The following is a 22,596-nucleotide window of genomic DNA, read 5'->3' as shown; positions in this document are numbered from 1 at the left end:
TGGTGCATACTTCAAATAAAGTCCATTTGGCAGCAATATCAAAGTTCCGTAGAGGGACAACTATTGATTCCCTTTGGTCTAACAGACTTATAGAGGAGTTCATGAAAGGCCTCTTCAGAGTTTTCCCTCAAATTAACAAACCACCAATGATATGACAGTTGAACACATTTTGATCTCAATTGATGAAAAGTCAGTTTGCATCTTTTTATAAAGCAGAATTGAAATATCTGTCATGGAAAATTACCCTTTTACTAGCTCTTACATCAGCCAGAAGAATTTGTGAGATTCAAGCCTTTACAATTAAGGATCCCTACTTACAATTTATTTATTTATTTATAGTCGGATTTGTAATGCGCATGGTTACCCCAGCGACGGGGCATCCCAGCGCCACCAAAGACATTGAGGGTGAGCGTGAAGGTAAGAAGTTACGCCGGGAAGAGCCAGGTCTTTATGGCTTTAAGAAATGCAAAATGATTGTGGATCCCTCTGATAGAGACTGAGAGCAAATTCCATAGTGTTGCCGCAAGACTACGAAAAGAGCGACCTCCCGCTCTTCCTCTTGAGACTCAAGGAATACAGACCAAGCCTTGATCGGCAGACCTTAAAGTGCGCCCCTGCGCATAGAAAGCTAGAAAATTAGCCACCCCCAAAGGTGCTTGTTAAGTCAGAATCCTGTGAGACACACAGAGTGTTTTAAACTGGATTCGTTTTCCGACTGGCAGCCAATATAATTTAGGTAGAACATGAGATACAGAAAAGAATTTCGGGAGTGCTACAAGAATACGTGCCGCTGCATTCTGTATTCTCTGCAGGCGCCTAATACTGGACTTATTGGCACCAAGATAGAGAGAATTACCATAGTCCAGTCTGGATAAGATCGTCGCCTGGACAATGGTTTGACGCACTTTAGGAGGGAAGAAACCCTGAGGTTTTAAACCTCGCAGGAGCCCAAAGCAGATCCCTGCCACAGCTGTTGAATGAGTGTCAAAGGTGAGACCGCTGTCAATCCACACACCACAGTTCTTTACAGCCTCTTTAGGTGAAGGAGCCCGTTTGAGACGATACGGCCAGCACTGCTCGGACCACATATCCCGGTCCTTCCCAAACAGCAAAACCTCTGACTTACTGGCATTCAACTGCAAGCAGTTTAAAGCCATCCAATCCGCAACCTCAGCAAGTCCTCCTTAAATTTTTCAAGGTTATGACTACATTTCTTGGAGAAGGCAATCACCAATTGGGTGTCGTCGGCATACGACACCAATGAAAACCCTCTTCTTTTAGTCACCGACGCAAGGGGTTGAACATAAATGTTAAAAAGTAGGGGGCTCAGTACTGAGCCCTGTGGCACCCCCTGTTGCAGGGCGAGCTCCCACAAATAGAAAGGTGGCACCAAGACCTGGAAAAGAAGGAACGAAACCAGGCCAAGGCCAAACCATGATTCCTATCTCCTGTAAGCGCTTTAAAAGTATCACGTGGGAGACAGTGTCGAAGGTGGCACTTAGGTCCAAAAGAACTAACGCCGAAGAGTCACTGACATCAAGACTGCCACGGATTTCTTCCGTCACTGCCAACAGAGCTGATTCTTTACTGTGACGAGCTCGGAAACCGTTCTGCGAAGGATCCAAGATGGCATTGTGCTCAATAAACTCAGTGAGAATTATTTTCACATGAGATTCGACCAACTTAGCCAAAAAAGGCAGCTGGGATATAGGGCGATAGTTGCTCGGGTCCGAAGGATCCAAAGAGGGTTTCTTTAGAAGAGGAATAACTTTAGCGTGCTTCCACGCCAATGGTACAGACGCTGTCATTTAAAGATAACAGAGTAACATTGAGGACCAAGCTTCGCTTTATCCAAAAGTTCCAACCTCTTTTCATTTAAATCAGCCAATAGTCTTCAAAACATTTTTCAAAAACTTGTCTACCATGGGTGAGAAAGGTGTACATACTTTGGATGTAGAAGAGTTCTAAAATTCAATATAGAACGAACTAAGACTTTGAGACGGTCAGACCAGCTGTTCATAGCCTTTGACCATCCAAGGCAAGGTTACACTAGTTCATGGGGCAGAATAGCTTGCTGGGTTTCATCGTCCAATTTCTACTTGAACAGTAAGGGGGCTGAGCTGACCATTGACTGACAATGTCCAGGCACATTCTACAAGAAGGGTGGCTGCTTCTACTGCATTGTTTGTTGGAGTATAGTTACTGGATATTTGCAGAGCAGCAACTTGGTCTAATGTTCATACATTTACCAAGCATTAATGTTTGGACTCCGCTTTAAAACCTGACACAGCAGTGGGTCAAGCGATTCTACGTCATCTCTTTTGATGAGTTGATAGTTCAACTTTTTATGGATGATGAGATAAGATTATATGTTCATTTTTAATGTGTTACTGTCTATGTTGACGCTTATGGTATATTTGAGTCGTCCAGTGTCGCAGGGATTCTACTCCTACACAGAACTGTGCCCAGAGACCCAGGACCTATGTGAATTGTGGTGTACCAAAAAACTCACCTCAGTGGCTAGAAACCCTAACCAGCTAGCATCAGTGTCACATTAGCTCTTCCTCCTATAGCAAAGGAACCAATGATTAGACAACCCAGAACATGCGACTTAGGTTATACTCAGGAATGGTGGGAAGCAAGAACACTCTTTCGTTATACTCTCATACCAGTCCACAACAGGAGTAAAAAAGAGACACGGGAAGGGTTAAAATATTTATTTTAACAACGTGCTCTAAGATGCAGTATCTTTGCTAACATAAGCAGACATATGATTAGAAATAATATGAGCAGCATTGTTAGAATTCCATAAAACACATAGGGAGAAATCATATTACAATATGGTATAAATAGGTCCTATAGCGCCTAGTAAATCACCCTCCCTAGCCACGAACTATGTTTTATAAAATATAGCAAGGTCTCTTAGGCTTGTTTGGGGGACCCCATACCTCCAAGATCAGCAGGTGTGAATCACATCAGGATCTGCAAAAGCTCCCTGACTGTCTGAAAAACGGGCTTCTTCCAAGTGTGTGGAATCATGCTTACAGTGTGATATTAAAGGCGCCAGAATCACGTTGGCTTGCAGCTGCATATATGTTATGGCTAGAATGCGAGCCGATCAGCCTGAACAAAAGCTACTTTGTTATGACGGCATTGTAGGCTTTAGAACTCAGCGTGGAGACTAGAGTCACGATGTAAGTCTAGGGATGCTGAAACCAAGCCCTTCTCATGTGAAGCATTTCACGCAGCCTAACTTACAACAACAATTATATGCAGTTTCGTTTGCAAAAGAGGTAAAAAGGTAAAATGGTGTTTAAACTTCTAATGAGCCTATGCTAACTTAACAATGTGCGCAACAAGGCCCAGCCCTCACTACACCAATCTGCTCATCTCCACTTCTTGGTAATTACTGATAGCTAATTGGATTCAAGCATATTAATCTATGAAAGATTCAATGCTGCTTTAATAGCAAGTTACTTACCTATACACAGTGGTTCTCCAGGATTGATATCTTTCATAGATTCACATGCAACCATCCCTCCTCCTCCGGAGACTTAACCATATCTAGATCTTTATCTGTCTCTTAATTTTTACTACGCTTGGGCTTGAAATCTCAGGTTTGTTTGGTGGCTTTGAAGGGAAATAGTGCTCAGGCAGCTGCACTCTGATTGGCATAGGTATGGTTCTAACAAAACAATGTGAATACTTGATTGTTGGTATTGCTTTCAGTTCTTCTGTATGCACTACTTGTGATTATAACTGTGGGACTCCAATCATGATGAGGGGGAAGATTTAAGCATGTGAATCTATGAAAGATATCAATACTGGAGAACCACAGTGTATAGTTAAGTAACTTGTTTTTACACCTTGTATTCCCACCATGTAGATTTAATGTATAAAGTAGTGATTACAGCTCTGCCAGAACCAATAAGGGCCTCCAGCAAAAGTATCTAATCTCACCAAGATTGAACACACAAAGATACTTGGTAAATAATTGGCTCTTATGTTGGGTGTTATTGCTTATGTTTAGGTTTTCATGTTTTCAGTTTCTATTTTTGCTAAATTCTGTTTTTTTTCCCAATGTTTTCAATACCTTAAGAAAACAGTGGTTATCAGTGGTTCCATATTTTCGCACCATTAAAAACAAAAGAACAGTGTTTTTCTTGTGTTCATGGAATGTTTTGCTTTTAATTATTGCTTGCTTTCTACACTGATAGTGCATGTGTGTAGACAGTGTCTGTACAGGGTATATGAGGTCCAAATACATTTTGACAAATCAAACTTATTGTAGCACACCAATCAATTCTTCTTTAGTGAGTCTTTGGTCATGCACATTCGCTCTTTCCTTCCTATGTAAATGTTTATCGGTGAAAAGGCCCTCTCAACATTGGCACTTGAGACAGGCAGCGCCAAAACAGCTAGTACACAATTTACTAACTCTGGCCAATGACAGGGCTTCCCATGTCAATACTAGTGCACCTGAAGATTGTGATTTTCTAGGACATGTTCTGCAACATATGCATTGAAGCGGGCACAAATGCCCTCAGTTATGGAAGCGTTAAAAAATGAAGCAGTACTTTTCAAAATCTGCACAAGTTATAGATCCCTTCTGAATTTTCTCCAAAGTACCTCAGTGAGTCTTCATTAACTTCAAATGCCTCGGTTGGTGAAGGGACATTTCTATGCATCATTGCAAGCCATTTCCCTAGACTGTAAAATACAATTTCCTGAATTGCTCCTCAACATTTCTTTGCTTACCAAGTGGCAAGAATTCTATCATGGAGCATGTTGGAGTGCCAAATTCACTAAAGGTGTTGTCCAGCCTACTCTCAAATAGATAATTCCCATCCACACCAATTACTCTGAACACTTGGTAGACAAGAGTGTTTTCAGACTATAGTTTTTTGATTATGTCCAATACAGCAGTCATGATTTCCTGTAAAAACCTAAGCATGCAGTATACTAGTTTTTTGACATCACTATCAATATGTGACCAAGGATCAACACATTTCTTGCCTTTGGCATCATCACTAAGTAAGAGTTCTGTAAACGGTTGCCACATAGATAAAATAGCATTCACAGGATCTAGGACTGAGAACCATTGGCTAAATGACACCGTTAGGATCACTCTTTCTTTAATGCCACACAAGGCACAAAATGAGAAATATTAACATTTTAGTTCCTGGGCGTACCGAAACAGTGCACCAGAATGGACTACAAAGTCAATAGCATTCTTCATGAACTCTGAAGATTGCAAAGATGCGTTCAGCATACCATCCAGCAAGTGACCGTGATCTCTTACAGGGGAGCACTTCAGCTCTGGTATCGATTCATATACGTAGCTGAATTACTGCAAATACAAACAATATCACTCCAATCTTTTTTGAACTTGGTAGGAACCTTTTACAGCAGCATTCCAAGTGGCACTGCGTTTCATGTATACCAAATGTCTGGTGTCATGTTTTCACTACTGTTAGACTTCGCATCTTTTGGCATGTTTCGCCTGTCTTTTTGCTTTCTGACCTACTGGTTTTGACTCTGTTTTTGCTCGTTTAGTGTCTCTGCACACTTTCTCACTGCTGTCCAGTGTTAAAGTACAAGTGCTCCTGTTGTAAATTGTGCCATGGTTGGCATATTGGATTTACAGATAAATCCCTAGTAAAGTGCACTGAAAGTGCCAGGGCTTGTAAATCCAACGCTACTAGTGGGCTCGCAGTACGGCTTGTGCCACTCACAGAAGTAGTGGTAAAAAGGTAACGGAGACCTGCAACCGCAGAGTCTGCGCGTAGTTTGTAACTGCCATGTCGACACTTGCCAGGCCCTAAACCTTCCCTTTTATACATTTTAGTCACCCCTAAGTTAGGCCCATGTTACCCCTCTGGGCAGGGTGCAGTGTATGTGAAAGGTAGGACATGTCCTGGTGTGTGTGGCATGTCCTGGTAGTGAATTACTGGCAATTGTATTTGTTCACTATGTCAAGGCTACCTGTTCACATAGGACAACATGGGGAGACATTTTTTAACATCTTATAAACATAACTGGCCCTGGGAACTAGGTAGAGAAATAACGTTTAGTATGCCTGAACTCAGAATCTAAAGATGCATCTTTTAGTGAAGGTGATTTTTACATTCTGTGTTTGAATATGCCACTTTTAGAAAGTAGGTATTTCCGTGCTCAGCCATCCAGGAGGCCTCTGCTGGGTTTGTGGATTCACTGTCGGGGTTTTGGATGACAGGAGCTGGAGAGGGGCAGTGGCTCCAGAGAGTCTAGGTGGGTCAGGAAAGGACTGAGTAGACCTTGGCTGCATTTAGAGTAGGGGGATGAGATTTCCTTTTAACTGAATGGGCCTTGTCTGCCTCTGACAATGCTGTCTCCACCTCCTGCCAGGAAGCTACACCAGACAAGACAGAACTGGTTCTGGCAGGACACAGACACTCTCTGCCTGAGAGGACAAAGGCTTTTGGGCTAAAAAAAAAGTGGGGCCCAAACCCCTGAACTTTAGAACTTTTTTGGACCAAGAAGACTGCCAAGAAAAAGCTGGAGAAGCTGTGAGGAGCTGTGTTGGTCTGCAGTGGCTGCTTCTGTCTTGGGCAGTGAAAGGAACTGGACTGAACTTTCTACAACATCTTTCTTTGAGTATATCCAAGACTTTGAGGTTAGGCTTGCCCCCTGTTCAGAAGTCTCAGGAACAGCAAATACTTCAAGTTCTTCTTCCCTCAGCACTGGGGGCTGGATGTTTTGTGCTGAAACAGAAGAAAAAGCAACCCGACACCGTCTACGATGCCGTTGCTGACTCTGTGTCCCGAAGACACCGCAGACAGCACCGCCGCACCACAACCCTGGTCTCACCGACTATGCCTGCTTATGACGCCACTGAGCCGCTGCTTTCACTGCGACCTGTGGGTAACACTCTGCACCACCTCGCGTCACGCCGCCGCCTTCGTATCCCCGACGACGCCCCCTCCATCCCAAAATCAATGACACTGCTTGCACCGTAGTTTGAGGGCACCGCTCGCAAAGTTAGATGACGCACCGCCCTCATCCCGCAGCCTTAGCCTGCCGGCGCCATTGACTCCAGTTCTTCAGCCGACGACCGTGCTTCAGCAACGAAGACACCACTGCTCGCACCATGACCTGCCAGCACCGCGATGAGCACTGCTTCACTTCGAACCACGACCCTGGTCTCACCGACCCTGCCACCTGATGCAGCCACCGAGCCGCTGCTCGCACTGCGAGATGAGGGAATCGCACACCGCACCGCTGCACTACGCACCGCAGCACCCGACACCAGCGCTGCTGACTTCAGCCGCAAGGAGTTAGACCTGCAAAGTGTGTGAATTCAAGGGTCCAACGACCCCTGCACTGACTTCCAGACCCAACGCCTGCCGACGCTGTGCTTTTGGAGCTCAATGAGAGGTCGCCAATGCCCTACATTTCCAAAGGTACTGTTTTGCGGGTCTTCCTGACACCATAACTGGCCCGCGACACTGCGGTCAGTCAGTGTGGTTTGGACTTTGTTGTTCACGACGCCGTGATAGCCCTAGACGGAGCTATCGACTTGGAGGAACTGTTTTTCAAGGTTATTTTGAAAACTGAAGCTTTCTAAATATTGTATTGTGGATTTTCTAAACTGGTGTGATGTCCTTTTGTAGTGCTTACACTGTATTACTGTTGGTTATGTGCAAATGCTTTACACACTGTGTCCAGAATAAGCCTGACTGCTCGTGCCAAGCTACCAAGGGGGGAGCAGGGGTTATTTTAGGAGTGTAACTACCTTATCCTGACTAGGTAGAAGGGTCCCTACTTGGACGAAGATGCAAACCCTTGCCAACTAGAGACCCTCATTTCTAACAAACACTATATCAGATGCTTGGTGACAATACTCTTTTCACATATACCTGTCACTACACCTTCCTTTGAATGTTTAAAGTCTGGGTTGTTTGGCAATTCACCTACAATCAATAATGACTCAATCGAAAAGGGGGCTGATGAATCAAAGGATTTCCCCATTCTCTGTCTGTGGGTAACTGTGATGGTACATAATGGGAAATATTCTTATGAAACCAGCCATTTTACCTATAGGTGAAATTAAATGAAGCCAAAATATCAAACATGATTTTCATATTTCCTCATTCTCTACAGTTTATAAAATAACTAAATAAGACCTAAAACGTGTTTATAAATAATTGCATCTTTAGACCAGAGACCACAAAACTGAAAAAAGCCGAAGGAAGAAGAAACAAGATTTTAGTGACATCCCTAAACAACTCAACTCAAGCAGAATAATGTTAGCTCAGTTTTTCTTGCTGCTGCCTTTTATAACAAAGTTACATTTTATTGGCCCCTTCAGGTAAAAATATAAATGACTCTTTCCTCATCTTTTCCTTTCTTTGAATGGTACTTAGTTTGTGGTTGTGAAGGTGTTTCTTCAGTGTTTATGTCTTTACACTGGTGATGGCTATTTTCCTTTCAGTGGGGTTTTATCAGTTATTATAGGTTTAAACCAAAAACCTGAAAGCCTACTTATGTTATATATGGCTTCCTTTGGAAGCCTTTAGCGTGATCAACCAAACTAAACCTGGCTTTTCATTACTATGACATAGCAACAGTGGGTAATACAATCTGTTCCCCACTCTTAGTAGATGATAAAGGCATTCCAGGCTTCTCGGACTGATCTCTCTAAGAGGTGGTAGGTGTGGGTAGAAGATCAGTTTTTACCTTTGGGTGAGGAGACCATGGTATATATGGCTCCCCATTACTTTGCCCTGCGTAGATGTTGAAAGCAGGAGCAGATGATTTTAGTTTTGGGGAGGCATACATAACAAACTTTTAGACTGGTAAAAAGTCAATAACCTGGATATTTTTAACCTCAGGGTTCTGAGTGACATCATAGACAACTCGAACTTCATTCTCTTTGTCTATTTGATGTTACTCAGAACCCCCTCAGGGAAAAACTTCCTTGTAATTGAATTACCCATCTATAATTTTATTTATGTAAATCACACCGTAACCACAACAATGATGGAACAACCTGTGTTAGGAAAGCACTCTTTAGGTATTGTAATAATTTGTATTGGGCCAGCAGGTACTTTACAGTTGATACAGAATATCTTTAAAATATACATATTTTTTTTTAGTTGAAAACTACATGCAGGGCTGTTGTTCTTCTGATTCTGCTATGATATATCATTTATTAGTGAAAGTTCTATGAAAGTATTTCAAAGGTTGACGTAAGGTTTGTTTTCTTAAAATGGTTTGCAGGTAAAAGACAGGATAACCTGCAGATGCTTGCTGCAATACAAAAAAACTTTCCAGGTGGAAGCCCAATGCTGGATTATTTGAAACAATCAACATTAGGAACTAGAGCTCCATTATTTAGTGTAATAAACAAAAAGTCTTCGAAAAGAAATTCTTCAGATTTAATGGAAGATTGGCTTTTAATGGCTCAAAATGAATACGGTATACAGCCTTCGTATCTGCCTCTAGAAGTTGAATTTAAAACATTTTTTAAAACTACAGTGACCAAAAAAGGGTTATTGTCTCCTGATGATGAAAGTACTACACATTTAACGACTACTTTCTCACACAATACAAAAAATTATTTTAAAATACCTGCAAAACAAAAACATCCAAGAATTTCAAATGACTCTTTAGCTGTTGCCAATACCCAGCTCTTCTATTCTATTTTGCCAAAGTATTTAAAAAGGTTCAGTTGTGAAATATATGCTTTAGTGGGAGATAAGAGAAAATTAAATATTTGTTTGAAGAAGGCATTAAAGGCATTTTATCAGAATAACTATAATTTACTTCATGTTTCCATTGCACATTGGACTTTTCCAGATAACAGAAGAGTAAATAATGCAGGTACTTATGTCAACATGTTATCCTCCTCCACTACTGATCATTTAAACAAAAATTCTGACTATATGCTAGCACCTGAAGCCATACTCAATATTGGGGGAACAACAGATGGTGTGCATTTAGAATTCACTTCACTTGAACAGAAAATGGATCCCAATTTTGCTAAACCAGAAGTAAGTCTTTTTTTCACACCAAAATTGAATCCTAATTCAGAAGATAAACCTTCATACAAAGACATGTTTAATATGGCAACACAGTCATTATGGCCAGTTTCACAGGGGACTGTAACACAACTCTCAAATGAAAATGGGCATCATACTGTTCAAGAAGATATAGGAGTGGAATTTAAAAAGCTTTGGCAAAACTTAGATTATAAAACGAGCAAGGTCACAGAACACAGTAATTTACTTATGCCACTGAACGAACATGTACAGCATGCGTTACCATCAAAAAGTACATTCAGTGCAGAAACAACATCAGTACTGCGTGCCCTGTTGGAGTCGGCAAAGACACACACAAATAAAAATGAGGACCATGGTATATTTTCCACACCACCACATCATCATAATGAATATGAACATATACCCAAAGACTTGTTCAATATGGAAACACTGACACTTTGGTCTACTCCACAGCCGGTTGACCTGCCTCATACAAATGAAAAAGAGTATCAAACTAGCCCAGAAGATAGGTCAGTGGCATTCTCTGAGCTTGGGCGACAAATGGTTAGCACAGGACTCATAGCAGCAGAAAACAGCAGTTCTGCGGTGTCTTTAAATGATCATTCAGAATATACAGAAGTATCCAAACGTTTGTTTAGTACAGAAACAAAAACAGTTATACATAATTCTACAGAAGTGGCAAAGTCACAGAATCATGAATATACTAAGACTTTTCTAGACTATTTTCTAGCAGAGCTGGCTATGTTTGAACGAGATTTTAGTCCTGGCTTGTCGAAATCAGAAAGGTACAGCTTTCCCGCACCAGGGACTAGTAGTTTAGACTATGTACATGCAGCCCAAGACCTGTTGACAAATGAAACTCAACCTGCCTTGTCTAAGGAACAAGGGGCTGTCACGTCTCACACAAATGAAAACTGTTGTCCTATTGCTACAGAAGATATGTCAGAGGAATTCCGTAATCTTGGACAGCATTTTGATAGCTTGAAAGGCAATGCAGCTGCACAGAGTGCTTCTGCAGGTGCTTTTGCAAATCCATTGAATAGTCAGCAAGAATTTACACTGGCAGCTGCAGGACAGTCCAGTATGAAAACAAAATCTATACTATCCGACTCCTATGAAGCAGTGATGCCACAAAAAAATGAAGATGTGGCAGTAGGATTCATTACTCTAGAAGGGCAGTTAAACCACAATACTGTTAAAACTAATGAGCAGAATCCTAAGATGTTTAGTAGCTATCCTTGGTATAGTCCAGCACCTGGAGATAGTTTCGAAATGGAAGCAAAGTTACTGCGTCCTAAAGAAAAGATGATTTTAAGACACAGAAATGAAAATGGTGATCAGACCTTTGCCAAAGACATGTCCTTACCGTTCACTACACTGGTATCAAATTTGGATCATATGATTTCTCTAACAGGTCACAGTTTGACAACTTCACCATTAAACAGTGATTCAGAATCTAGAACTATATTTAAAGTTCAGGAAATGGAAAGAAAGTCATTTTTATCTGGTTCATCCGAAACAAAGAAATCAAGCACAACTGAAAATGTTTATCATTCAACTTTACCAGACGTATCATTACTTCAAGTATTCTCTATCCTGAGTCAGGATTTTGTTCACCCCACAGCTGAAACAAGAGAACAAGCTACATCTTGCTCTGAGCCATTACACAAAGAGTCAACATTTAGAAAAAAATCCAAAGATCTTGAAATGGAAACATCATCAATATTTGGTGTACCAGGGAATATAACAAACACAAAAGAAAATGTTAAACCTACAGTTGCACAAAATATTTCAACAGCGCAACAGTTTACTGCTCTCCAAAAGGATTTGCAACTCATTACTGAAACAACAGAATACGGTATGTCTTCTGTGTCATTAAAAAGTGATTCAGAAATTAAATCCACAATGAAAGAGCTTAAAATTGAAGCAAAATCAGAATTGATGAATCACCAAGAAAATGAAGAAACAAGTAAGGATTATAGTTTTTCAGATGACATGGAAGAAATATTTACTATTCCTAAAAATAATGAAACTAATAAACATTTGTTTGTTTCCTCAGGCAGACAAGCTCAGAGGGAAGCCATAGAAATAACCCCAGAAATTAAACTATTTCAAGTAACTGAAGTTACTACAAAGAGGAAAGTGGATATTGTCAATTTTGTTGAAAATGAGCTTAATCAGACTACCGAAGATATTAATACATTTCCTGGAGAATTTCAAGTAAAAGGCCTCAAGGTAGTAATTATACCCATCACTGAGAAGGAAAATAGCACATCTGTCACTACATTTCCGATTTTGATACAATCTACAAATGGTCTCATTAACAGTGGACCACTACATCAAACCGTTACATCTGGAGAAAGAAAAAGTGAAAGCACCTCATCAATATCTCAAAGTGAAACCTCTGCAGAAAGTCCTTTAATAACATCTTTGGTATCATCATACCATCATCATTCAGATGAAGAAGATAATGTTACTATTGGAGAAACACTTGAACTTATAATACATTTTGACATAAGCACAACATCACAAAGTACAAATGTAGAAGCAATATCATCAACCCTAAGTTCTAGAATGCAATTGATCAAACCACAACGATCAAGGTATAGGAGGAAGCATTCACAGTATACCAAGAATAGGAAACTTAAAAGAAGAAATCGCCACAAATATCACAAAGGAACTTCTCTTAAAAAGAAAAAAAAATGGAAAAGAGAACTAAAAGATTATGAAACAATGTTATTAAATTATGTGAATAAACATCAGCCAATAAAGCAGAGACCTAAGGTTAACCTACAAAATAATAGAAACATTATGGATGGCAGACAAAAGAGATCATTTGAAGAGGACACTGAAGTGCTTCCTGTAAGATTACAACAAAAGCATAAGCGTAAAAGACTCAAAAAGTTGAAATCTGTGCCTACAAATGGCACAGGAAAAAGGCAATCCAGAATGTTTAGAGCCTCAAATGATAAAGATCGGTCCATATCATTACCTGTAGGTATGTTTCCTTTACATTTTTTAACATAAGGAACTTTTATAGGTACAATATACCATAGCTGTTGATTTTAAGGACAAGTAACTTGCATTCCTGATGCTTAGCAGAAAACCTTTTTTTTCCAGAAAGGTCACTGCATCCTAGGCCATGAGATTCTTTCTAAGGGTGTCTTTATATCTAACCAAATTCAAGTCGACAGGGTGCTCCCATTTTAAAAAAAAATCTGTTCTCTAAACATGTTGAACTATTACTGTAGTCGTAAAAACTGTTTGCACTTTGTGACAAGTATTTTTACAACCAGTGTGGATTTTTGCAAACCAACCTATGGTATTTAAGGGTCAGTTCCCAAAATTCCAAATCTGACTGGATCATAACTTGACATGCCTTAGTAATATTCATGAGGTAGGTTGCAAAATATGACTTACTCCGATTGGCATAGGGATGGTGGCTTGCAAGGGTCAGCAGACCACCATGTCTGTGACTGCCTTTAAATAAGGAAACTTTTTTAAAGCGGCCTATTTTACTTAAAAGAAATTGACATACTTTCAAAAAATATGTTTGTTATTTTGTAAGGATTCTTTTAGAGTTGACAGTGGTTCTTTGGACCACTGCCTACTGCCCCTGATTTTTTTTCCCAAATGTATAAATGGAAGAGGTCCATGGGGAACACCATCCTTTTCGCGAATGAGTTACCACCATGGCTTGGGGGTTGGTAATTTACATTGGTTTATAACCACAATTTCTGTTCTAAACCATTTATTGATCTAGATAGGAATCTCTTTATTGAAGGAGTGCCTAAAAGATTTCCCTTCCAAATAGCAATTTATCTATTTCGAAACCCATTTTAGTATGGTTAAACTTAGTACATTTGGAAAACAGCTTTTGCAGTCACAAACTCTGATTTAAAGGGTTTGCGACTTTGAAAACGTTTAGTGCATCTGTCCTAGAATATTTAAAACATATGGTCATTATTGTGCTTTATTACAGTGCCTAGATCTTAAAGAAAGAAGACTTATACAATTAGTCTCTTCAACAAACTGTAACTGAAGAGTCTCACTTTTCAACACTCTTATAATTTAAAATGAATTCCATACTTGGATGTTATGATCTGTAACATTCCATGATTTCCTTTCCACCCCCTCTTCACATATCAGTGTCAGGAAAGCAAGGAATAGTACATGAAAATAATGCACATATGTGAAAATGAAACCTGTTTAAAGGGGATTGATGTATTTTAGCTATATATTAATCCGGTAACTGTGTGTTTATGTGTGTAACGATAAAAGACATTGGTAATTTCAGCAATGACATGGAGCCAAAAGCTACTCGAAATTTTGAGATTCCCTTATTTAAGACATTTCTGATGCCACTCCCTCATACATATTGATAGAAGAAACCATCTGAGGTGGGTGTTAAGAAAAGATGCAAAGGGTAAGTAAAGGATATATGAATCGACAATCTAAAAAGTTGCTTACAAGAAATTGGTTGCTTAAAGCTGGGAGATTGACCTCCAAAGATCTTAAGCAATCGTGTGATTGTAAACTCTGCAAATGCTCCCAAAAGTGGCTGGGTCAAGGCAGGTTTAATGAGTTGGGAAACTGCTGTCTCCTTATGCATGTAGATTATGTTAGTCATTAGACTACTGGGCTGTTGTTGTAAGGAAAGGATGTGAGGGAATCAGGGCTATGTTGGTATGGGAATGTTCAGAAATTGGTAGGTGATTAATAGAAGTTCTGGTCTAATAGTCCATACAGTGTGCTATGAGTTTCATTGGAAGCAAAGTTCTTTTGGGAGGTATCTGTGAAAAAGTTTAATAGGAAAAGGTGGTATGAAAAATGAATGTCAAGTAGAGTGGAGGTTCTGAAAAGTCTTATTATGTCTGTGATAGGTTGGCACACTCACAGATAAATCAATTTCTTAATATATACTATGTATTGAACTCTGCTATGATAGAATCATGTGTATTTGAACGTAATAATTTAATGGATGCTATACATCTTGAAATATTCTATTTCATATTGTGATGTGTGTACTTGGTCTACGTCCAAATACACATTTAAATGATTTTAATATCAATTTGAATTGCAAATGATGTTCAGTACACTCCAAATGTACATTTATCTTTGCTTCCAGTTGCCCCCACTTGGGCCTAGACCTTCCCCAGCCCTCTTTTCTGGTCTAAAGGTGTTTCAGAGGGAAGTCAGAGTGAAAAGACTATTAAGCTGACAAACTGCATTTATGTCACTGAAATGGGTTCTGAAATGTATTATTTGAAACCTTGTATGTGACTGCATGTACCTCCCTTGCACTGCATTATCTGACTGCGGGTGGCAGTCTGCATTGATTATCCACAGACTTCTCCAATCACTCACCGTCGATTTGACCCTGGGGATCCTTGTGCGAATACACATAATTGCATACTCTCCCACCAGACTTCTCCATCATGACTCATTTATGTGCCATATACCATACTTTCCCCTAGGATCATCACTACTGAATGTGCATTTCAACTCTGTTTTTAGTTTTGGGCGGTGTGTGGTTTCTCGGTCAAGTGTGGTTCTCCGGAAGGATGACAGAAAGGCAGCTTGGACATTACTCTCTGCACTTAGTGGGTATTCTCTGTCTCCATAGTCCTTCTCTCTACTCACACTGCCCAAAGTGTCTGGCTGCCAAGTGGGCGGGGCAGCAAACAATAGCGACATCAAGGCAGATTAAAAAAAGAAAAGGCCGCTTGAAACGCACTTGTGATGCCCCTACAGTAAACCTTCTCAGAAGCATTTGAAGTTTAATATGGTTTTCCTAACCTGTATCATATACTAATAAGAAGACCATTTTTATTTATAAGATTTATAATGCATCAACATTTCGTCAAAGCCATTTTGCAGTGCTAATGGTCAAGTGCTAAATAGGTGCATTTGGTCAATTATTAAAGTGGTATGCTTGCTGCTTAACTTTGGATCTAGTGCTATAGTGGGTCCAGAACATTGAAGTTAAATAGTCCCAGTTTACACAGTATAAGACCAGTAAGCAGTGATTTCCCAGAAATTCCCTAACCAGTTCCCAGACCACTCATAGCATTGTATTGAGGTTAAACCACCACAAAGTAATATCATCTCAATTCAGTTATTACTGTCAGTTTGCCTGCAATGGTAGTTGCTGTCTTCCTTTGTCCTTCAGGGTTCCTCTTTGGGTATTTTTGTCAAGTGGGATGTTGATTATTACCCACTCTTTCTTCACTGTGCCATTGGAAGCATTGTGGACACATACCCATTAAATCAATGTAATTGAGGATCCAGCCAATGCTCTGCATAACCATCTAACTGGTAATTCTTCATGCAGTTATCCTTCTCATACCTACATAGAAAAAGAATACTCTGTATTACCTCTCAGAAAAAAAGGCTGCAAAAACTCTACTTCCCTTATGTCGGTTTGCATTAGGGATGTAGAAATGGGCAAAGGCTAAATGCAGAATCTTTTTGCAGTTACTGGTGCATAATTCTAATTACTGTTCATATTGCAACAGTATTGTATTTGTGATTGGAGTAAAGCTTTTCCCCTTCGACACCACCTGTTCTGAAACTCTGTGTTGGGCAGAGACTGGTGTAGAAATTAGAGGCAAGCATATTGCCCCAGACTAAGAAAAATGCAAAAAAATAACCATTGTCGTTACCTAAGGACTCAATATTTAACTAAAGCAAGAGACGCCGAAAAGAGATGCCTGCTCCTGTCTCCAACTACAACATGCCCCTAAATATATAAAGGAAAGGATGCAAAAAGACTGGTCCTGTCAATCTCCGCCCTCTGAGTCCTTCTTTGTGTATATATGGCTCTGTTGCATTTGAGTGTATAATATGTGCCGTTCAACATAAACAGCATCCCTCTAGGGCACACACAATTCTCCTCTTATTTAAAAAAAAGGATTCCAACTTGAATTTCATCTGAATGTTCAATTGAATTTTATTTGTTCATTCATTGGTTGAAATTAATTCATTTCTTCATATTAAATTCTTTAACTGATATGTTCAAATGACATCATCAAGAGAATTGTGTGTGCCCTAGAGGGATGCTGTTTATGTTGAACGGCACATATTATACCTATGTTTTAAGACGCCATTGGTCGGAAGACGTCTCCTTAGGAGCACCCAGAAATAAGATTACTTTCAAATAAAACACGGATAAAAATCAATCCAAAAAGGACGGTGCACCTACTACGCAACTTTGTACATTTGAGTGTATACCTTACCTCAGTGGTTCTTAACCTTTTGCCTTCTGTGGACCACATCTCAAACATTAGTGGAATCCAGGATCCCCACTCAATCATTATTAGAATCCGGGGACCTCCACAGAGTAATTACTGCAAGTCAGTGTACCTTTCCTAAGCAATTTCGATGATTTAACCTTAAAACAACAGACTTACAGAAACAAGCATGTATCCAACACATTTACAAATTATTAAATATTCTATTTAATTAAAAAACAAATGTAAAAAATTCAATATTTTAATTTTAGTGGGAATGTTGGGGCTTTTATAAATTTAACCGAGGCCACCCATCGTCCATACCATATTTTGTTTGATGTATTTGCACTGCTCCCCTAAATCGAAGCACAACACCTTAATTTTTAGCCTCCAAATTCCAATTCGTTACATTTACATAACCTTCTACAATTTACAATTTTACATTTGACTTCACTTTATTAATCTGTTAATATTATGTAATTTTCAAAGCAGTCTCAGACCTCCTAGGTATGTGTTGCGGACCACTAGGGGGCTCCAGAGCATAGGTTAAGAACCACGGCTTTAAATTATGAAAATTGACAAAATCATATTTTAACCGTGTTCTCACGACTTGCAGCTACACGTTTACCTCGCATCGAAATACAACATTGTAACTTCTGCTCATGAAAAACTGTTTTTGAACTCGCTTCAATATAATACACATTTAGTTATGCATACGATGTTGATAGTAAAATGTGAATACTGTTAAGGTTAGAAAGCAGCTAACTTGAGTAAATATGTTAAGTTTCAGAGGCACCTTTTTGATAAACAATGAGTCCCTTATTTGCACAATATTGGTATTTGCCCAGGCACCTTTCCCTTGGTCAAGAAAGGGCTGTATCCTGTCCATTCTTCATGACATAATTTCAAAGAATTTAGCATTGGAAAACCTTTACCGTCTCAAAGATTCCTTTGGCTCATATTCTGTATTAGGCTGACCGAAGTTTCCTTATAACGGTAACGATAGTAAAGCAGAATTTACTCTCTCCTCAGTATTCTGACAAAGGTCCCTACTTGGGCCTGCAGAATTCAAATTGTTTGGATAACTTCCCATAGTTGGAGTTACCTGTTTCAGAGGGATATTGATTGGGTGATTAGTGGTTATTTTCAGAAGTTGTGAAAAGTCTTGTTTAGACTCTACTGCAGCAAAAATGTAATCTGCTTATTGAGCTTGTTTGAAAAAGCAGCCTACAGAGCAAGTACAGCCTTTTTATGTGGTATTGACTGACACAGTAAGGACAGCAGTGGCGGCTCGTTGAAGTCGGCCACAGACTATACTTTATTCTACCTATTTCGTTTTGGTATTAGTTGATAGTACCAGCAAACTGTTGCCACCAATAGACGCCTACAGTCACACTGACTCTTGCTGCCCGGCAACACTCACAACAGGAAATGTCAGACAGGAGCATTTCATGTGTACGGCCACACCAGCAAGCATTGGCCAACTGGTGATTTTACAGCCAAGAGGCCTGTGAGCTCAAAAGCACAGAATGGCTTGGATGTCAAGTGAAGTGCTGAAGCGTCATCCTTTCAGTCCGCCCATGTGCTTTAGGCTTCTGCCTCAATCAGGGAAGCTACTTCTCTCTATACTTTTTCAACTCATTATAGCATTGGGTAGTGTAAGTAAGCCTCCTTACTGACTTCACCCCACCCTCTAAGGAGCTGGGAAAGTGTTGGAAGAATCTACAAGAAGCTGAATGCTGGAGCCTGTGCAGTGGGTCATCAGAAGTTGGATCCTATAAACAGAAGTATTGTGGAGGCTGTAACGCTTTTTCTTTAATTCCAATGTATTACTTTCTCTACCAGCAGTAGCAGTGGCCGAGGTGGCACTGAACAAATCAATCAATCAATCAGTGTACTTGCAAAGTGCACTACTTACCCGTGAGGGTCTCAAGGCGCTGGGGGGAGTGGGGTGGAGGGGGGGTGCTGCTCCTGCTCAAAGAGCCAGGTCTTGGGTCTGCCGCAGATGGGTGGGGAGGGAGTTCCAGGTCTTGGCGGCAAGGAAGGAGAAGGATCTGCTGCCGGAGGTCGTTCGGTGGATGTGGGGGACCGCGGCGAGGGCGAGGCTGGCGGAGCGGAGCTGGCGGGCGGGGGTGTGGAAGCTGAGTCTGCTGTTCGGGTAGGCTGGTCCGGTGTTGTGGAGTGCTTTGTGTGCGTGGGTGAGGAGTTTGAAGGTGAGCCTCTTGTTGACGGGGAGCCAGTGTAGGCCTCTTAGGTGGGGGGTGATGTGGCTGCGACGAGGGACGTTGAGGATCAGTCGGGCGGAGGCGTTTTGAATGCGTTGTAGTTATTGCAGGTGTTTGGCCGAGATTCCTGCGTAGACTGTGTTGCCGTAGTCCAGCATGCTGCTGACGAGGGCTTGGGTCACCATTCTTCTGGTTTCGGTCGGGATCCACTTGAAGATCCTGCGTAGTAGCAGTGTTGTAGACAGCGGACGAGACGGCGATGACCTGCTTTGACATGGAGAGTGAGGAGTCGAGGATGAATCCTAGGTTGCGTTCGTGGTCCATGTGTGTCGGTGCTGTTCCCAGTGTTTTCTGCCACCAGGAGTCGTCCCACGAAGAGGGGTTGAAGCCAAGGATGAGGTCCTCCATCTTGTCTGAGTTCAGCTTCAGGCGGCTGCTCCTCATCCAGTCGGCGACGGCCTTCATTCCCTCGTGGAGGTTGGCATTGGCGGTTTGAGGGTCCTTGGTTAGGAAGAGGATCAGCTGGGTGTCGTCGGTGTAAGAGATGATGTTCAGGTTGTGCTGCCGGGCCACTTGTGTGAGTGCGGCCATGTAGACGTTGAACAGGGTTGTGCTGAGGGATGAGCCCTGGGGTACGTCGCAGACGATGTCGGTGGCTTCGGATCGGAAGGGTGGGAGACGGACTCGCTGGGTTCTGCCGGAGAGGAAGGACGTGGTCCATTCCAGGGCTTTCTTCTGTACTCTGGTTTCTTGGAGGTGTGTTCTTAGTGTGCGGTGGGAGACTGTGTCGAAGGCAGCCGATAGGTCCAGGAGGATGAGGGCTGACGTTTCACCGTTGTCCAGTTGTCGCCTGATGTCATCCGTGGCAGCGATGAGGGCTGTCTCAGTGTTGTCGTTCCGTCTGAATCTGGACTGGGATGGGTCTAGGATAATGTTGTCCTCGAGGTGGCGGGTCAGCTGTAAGTTGGCAATTTTTTCGATGACCTTCGCTGGGAAGGGGAGGAGGGAGATGGGCCGGAAGTTCTTGAGGTCCTTGGGGTCCGCCTTGGGCTTCTTGAGGAGGGCGTTGATTTTGGCGTGCTTTCAGCTTCCGGGAATGTTGCTCTGTCAAAGGAGATGTTGATGTCCTTCCGTAGTTTGGGTATGATGGTTGCGTCGGCTTTGCTGAAAATGTGGTGTGTGCAGTGGTCTGACGGTGATCCTGAGTGGATGGAGTTCATGAACTTGCGTGTCTCGTCATCCGTGGGACCAGGAGGTCAGCTGGGTGGTGCAGGTGGTGTTCGGAGTGGGGTCTGTAGCGGTCGAGGTGGATGGGGTGTTGAAGTTGCCGTGGATGTCGGCGATCTTGGGATGGAAGAAGGTGGCCAGTGAGTCGCACAGGTCTTGCGAGGGCGGGACGTCGTTTGTGTTGGCGAGTTCCTTCACTATGATGAAAAGTTCTTTGCTGTTGTGTAGGTTGTTGTCCAGGCGGGCTTTGAAGGAGGATCTTTTGGTTGTTCTGATGAGGTGGTGATGTTTGCGGATGGCGTCCTTGTGGGCTACGTGGCTGTCTGGTGTGCGGTCTGGAGCCATTTCTTCTCCAATGTCCGGCAAGTACGTTTGGAGGTCTGGAGTTCTTCGGGGAACCAGGCGGCTTTCTTGCTGGAGTGGTTATTGGCTGGTTTCTTGAGCGGGACGAGGGTGTTGGCGCAGTCGTCGATCCACTGTCTGAAGTTTCGGGCGTCTGTGTCGGTGGGGTCGGTGGGCGAGTTCTGGGTGAGGGTGGAGCTCAGCTGGTTTTCGGTGACTTTGCTCCAGCAGCGGCGGGGAAGCTGTTGGGTGCGGGGGTGCGTGGTTGGTTTCTTGAAGGTGAAGTAGATGCAGCGGTGGTCGGTCCAGTGGAGTTCGGTGGTGTGGTTGAAGGCGATGTGGGTGCTTGTGGAGAAGACGGGGTTGAGCGTGTGGCCGCGGCGTGGGTGAGTTCGGTGACGAGTTGTCGGAGGCCAAGGTTGGCGAGGTTGTTAATCAGGGTGGTGGAGTTGGTGTCGTTGTTCTCGAGTTGGCAGTTCAGGACTCCGAGGAGTATGTAGTCCTTAGAGGCGAGTGCGTGGGTGCTGGCAAGGTCGGCGATGGAGTTGCTGAAGGTGGCCCGGGGGGTCTGTAGACTAGTGTTCCTCTGAGGGTGGTGTTGGGGTCGGTCAGGATCCGGAAGTGCAGGTGTTCGGCGGTGTTGAGGGTGTCATCTGCGAGAGTGTGGACCTGGATGGTGGACTTGTGGATAATGGCTATTCCTCCTCCCATTCCATTGGTGCGGTCTCTGCGGGAGATCTTGTAGCCGTCGGGGATGGTTATGGTGATGTCAGGTGCCGAGGAGTCTTTCCACCAGGTCTCGGTCAGGAAGGCAACGTCTGGGGCGGAGGTGTCGATTAGGTCCCAGAGCTCGACGGCGTGTTTGCGTGCCGAGCGGGTGTTGAGGAGTATGCAGCAAAGGCGGTTGGGTCCGGTCCTTGGAAGTCTGGTGGTTCTGTCGCAGGTGAAGTTGCAGGTGTGGCAGGAGAAGTGTCCGTGGGTGCGTTTAGGGGCGGCATGGAAACAGCAATGGTCTCGGCCGGTGTTGAGAGCGAGGAGGGTGTTGGCATCGTATCGGAGTCTAGCGTCTTGGTGTGCGTGGGGTCCAGGGGTTCTGGCGCTGGGCGCGGACGGGCGCAGACGAGCTTGCCTTAGACGCGCCTTCGGCGCGCCAGCGACGCATAAGTTGTGTGGCCGCTCCTCGGCCTCCATATGAGGGGATGTGGGTGGGAGGAGCAGCTGGGAGGTGGGAGTGGGGTGGCCAATAGGTTGCAGGGGGCCGGGCCGCAGGGGATGCAGAGGCGGGAAACCTAAAGGGGGAGCGGGTGGGGGTCACAGCAGGCAGAAGTGACACAGAGAGAAGGGGGCACAAGGGTGAGCAGTGGGGCAGAAAGTAACAGGGATGACAATCCAACATACGGTGCACAAGGTACAGGGGCGAAGCGGCTACAACCAAGACGGGAGTCTGCAGCAGCGGGCTCAGGGCACACAGGGGAGCTGCGTGGCGGTGACGGGAGCAACCTGTCTGGTGACAGGGTCAAGGGTCGC

General features: G+C 42.8%; 1 protein-coding gene across 46 annotated transcripts in view; it reads left to right on the top strand.

The window, feature by feature from the left end:
* LOC144799531 (uncharacterized) overlaps positions 1-22,596 on the top strand; it is a 5,513,712-nt gene that overhangs the window by 378,838 nt on the left and 5,112,278 nt on the right. For 43 of the 46 annotated variants that reach the window (XR_013603860.1, XR_013603862.1, XR_013603865.1 and 40 more), the window contains exon 2: positions 9,262-13,041. The exons of 1 other annotated variant lie outside the window; for it this stretch is intronic. Coding sequence is in view for 42 of the 45 variants with exons in the window: in XM_078671068.1 (XP_078527194.1) it covers positions 9,262-13,041 (3,780 nt within the window). In the remaining 3 variants the exon portion in view is untranslated. Of the gene's footprint in view, positions 1-3,886; positions 3,987-9,261; positions 13,042-22,596 lie in introns of all 46 variants that reach the window. 2 more of the 46 variants (XM_078671028.1, XM_078671136.1) reach the window with 2 other exon arrangements.

The sequence above is a fragment of the Lissotriton helveticus genome, chromosome 1_2 (assembly GCF_964261635.1).
Source record: "Lissotriton helveticus chromosome 1_2, aLisHel1.1, whole genome shotgun sequence".
NCBI lineage: Eukaryota > Metazoa > Chordata > Amphibia > Caudata > Salamandridae > Lissotriton > Lissotriton helveticus.
This window is presented reverse-complemented; position numbering and strand designations above follow the sequence as displayed.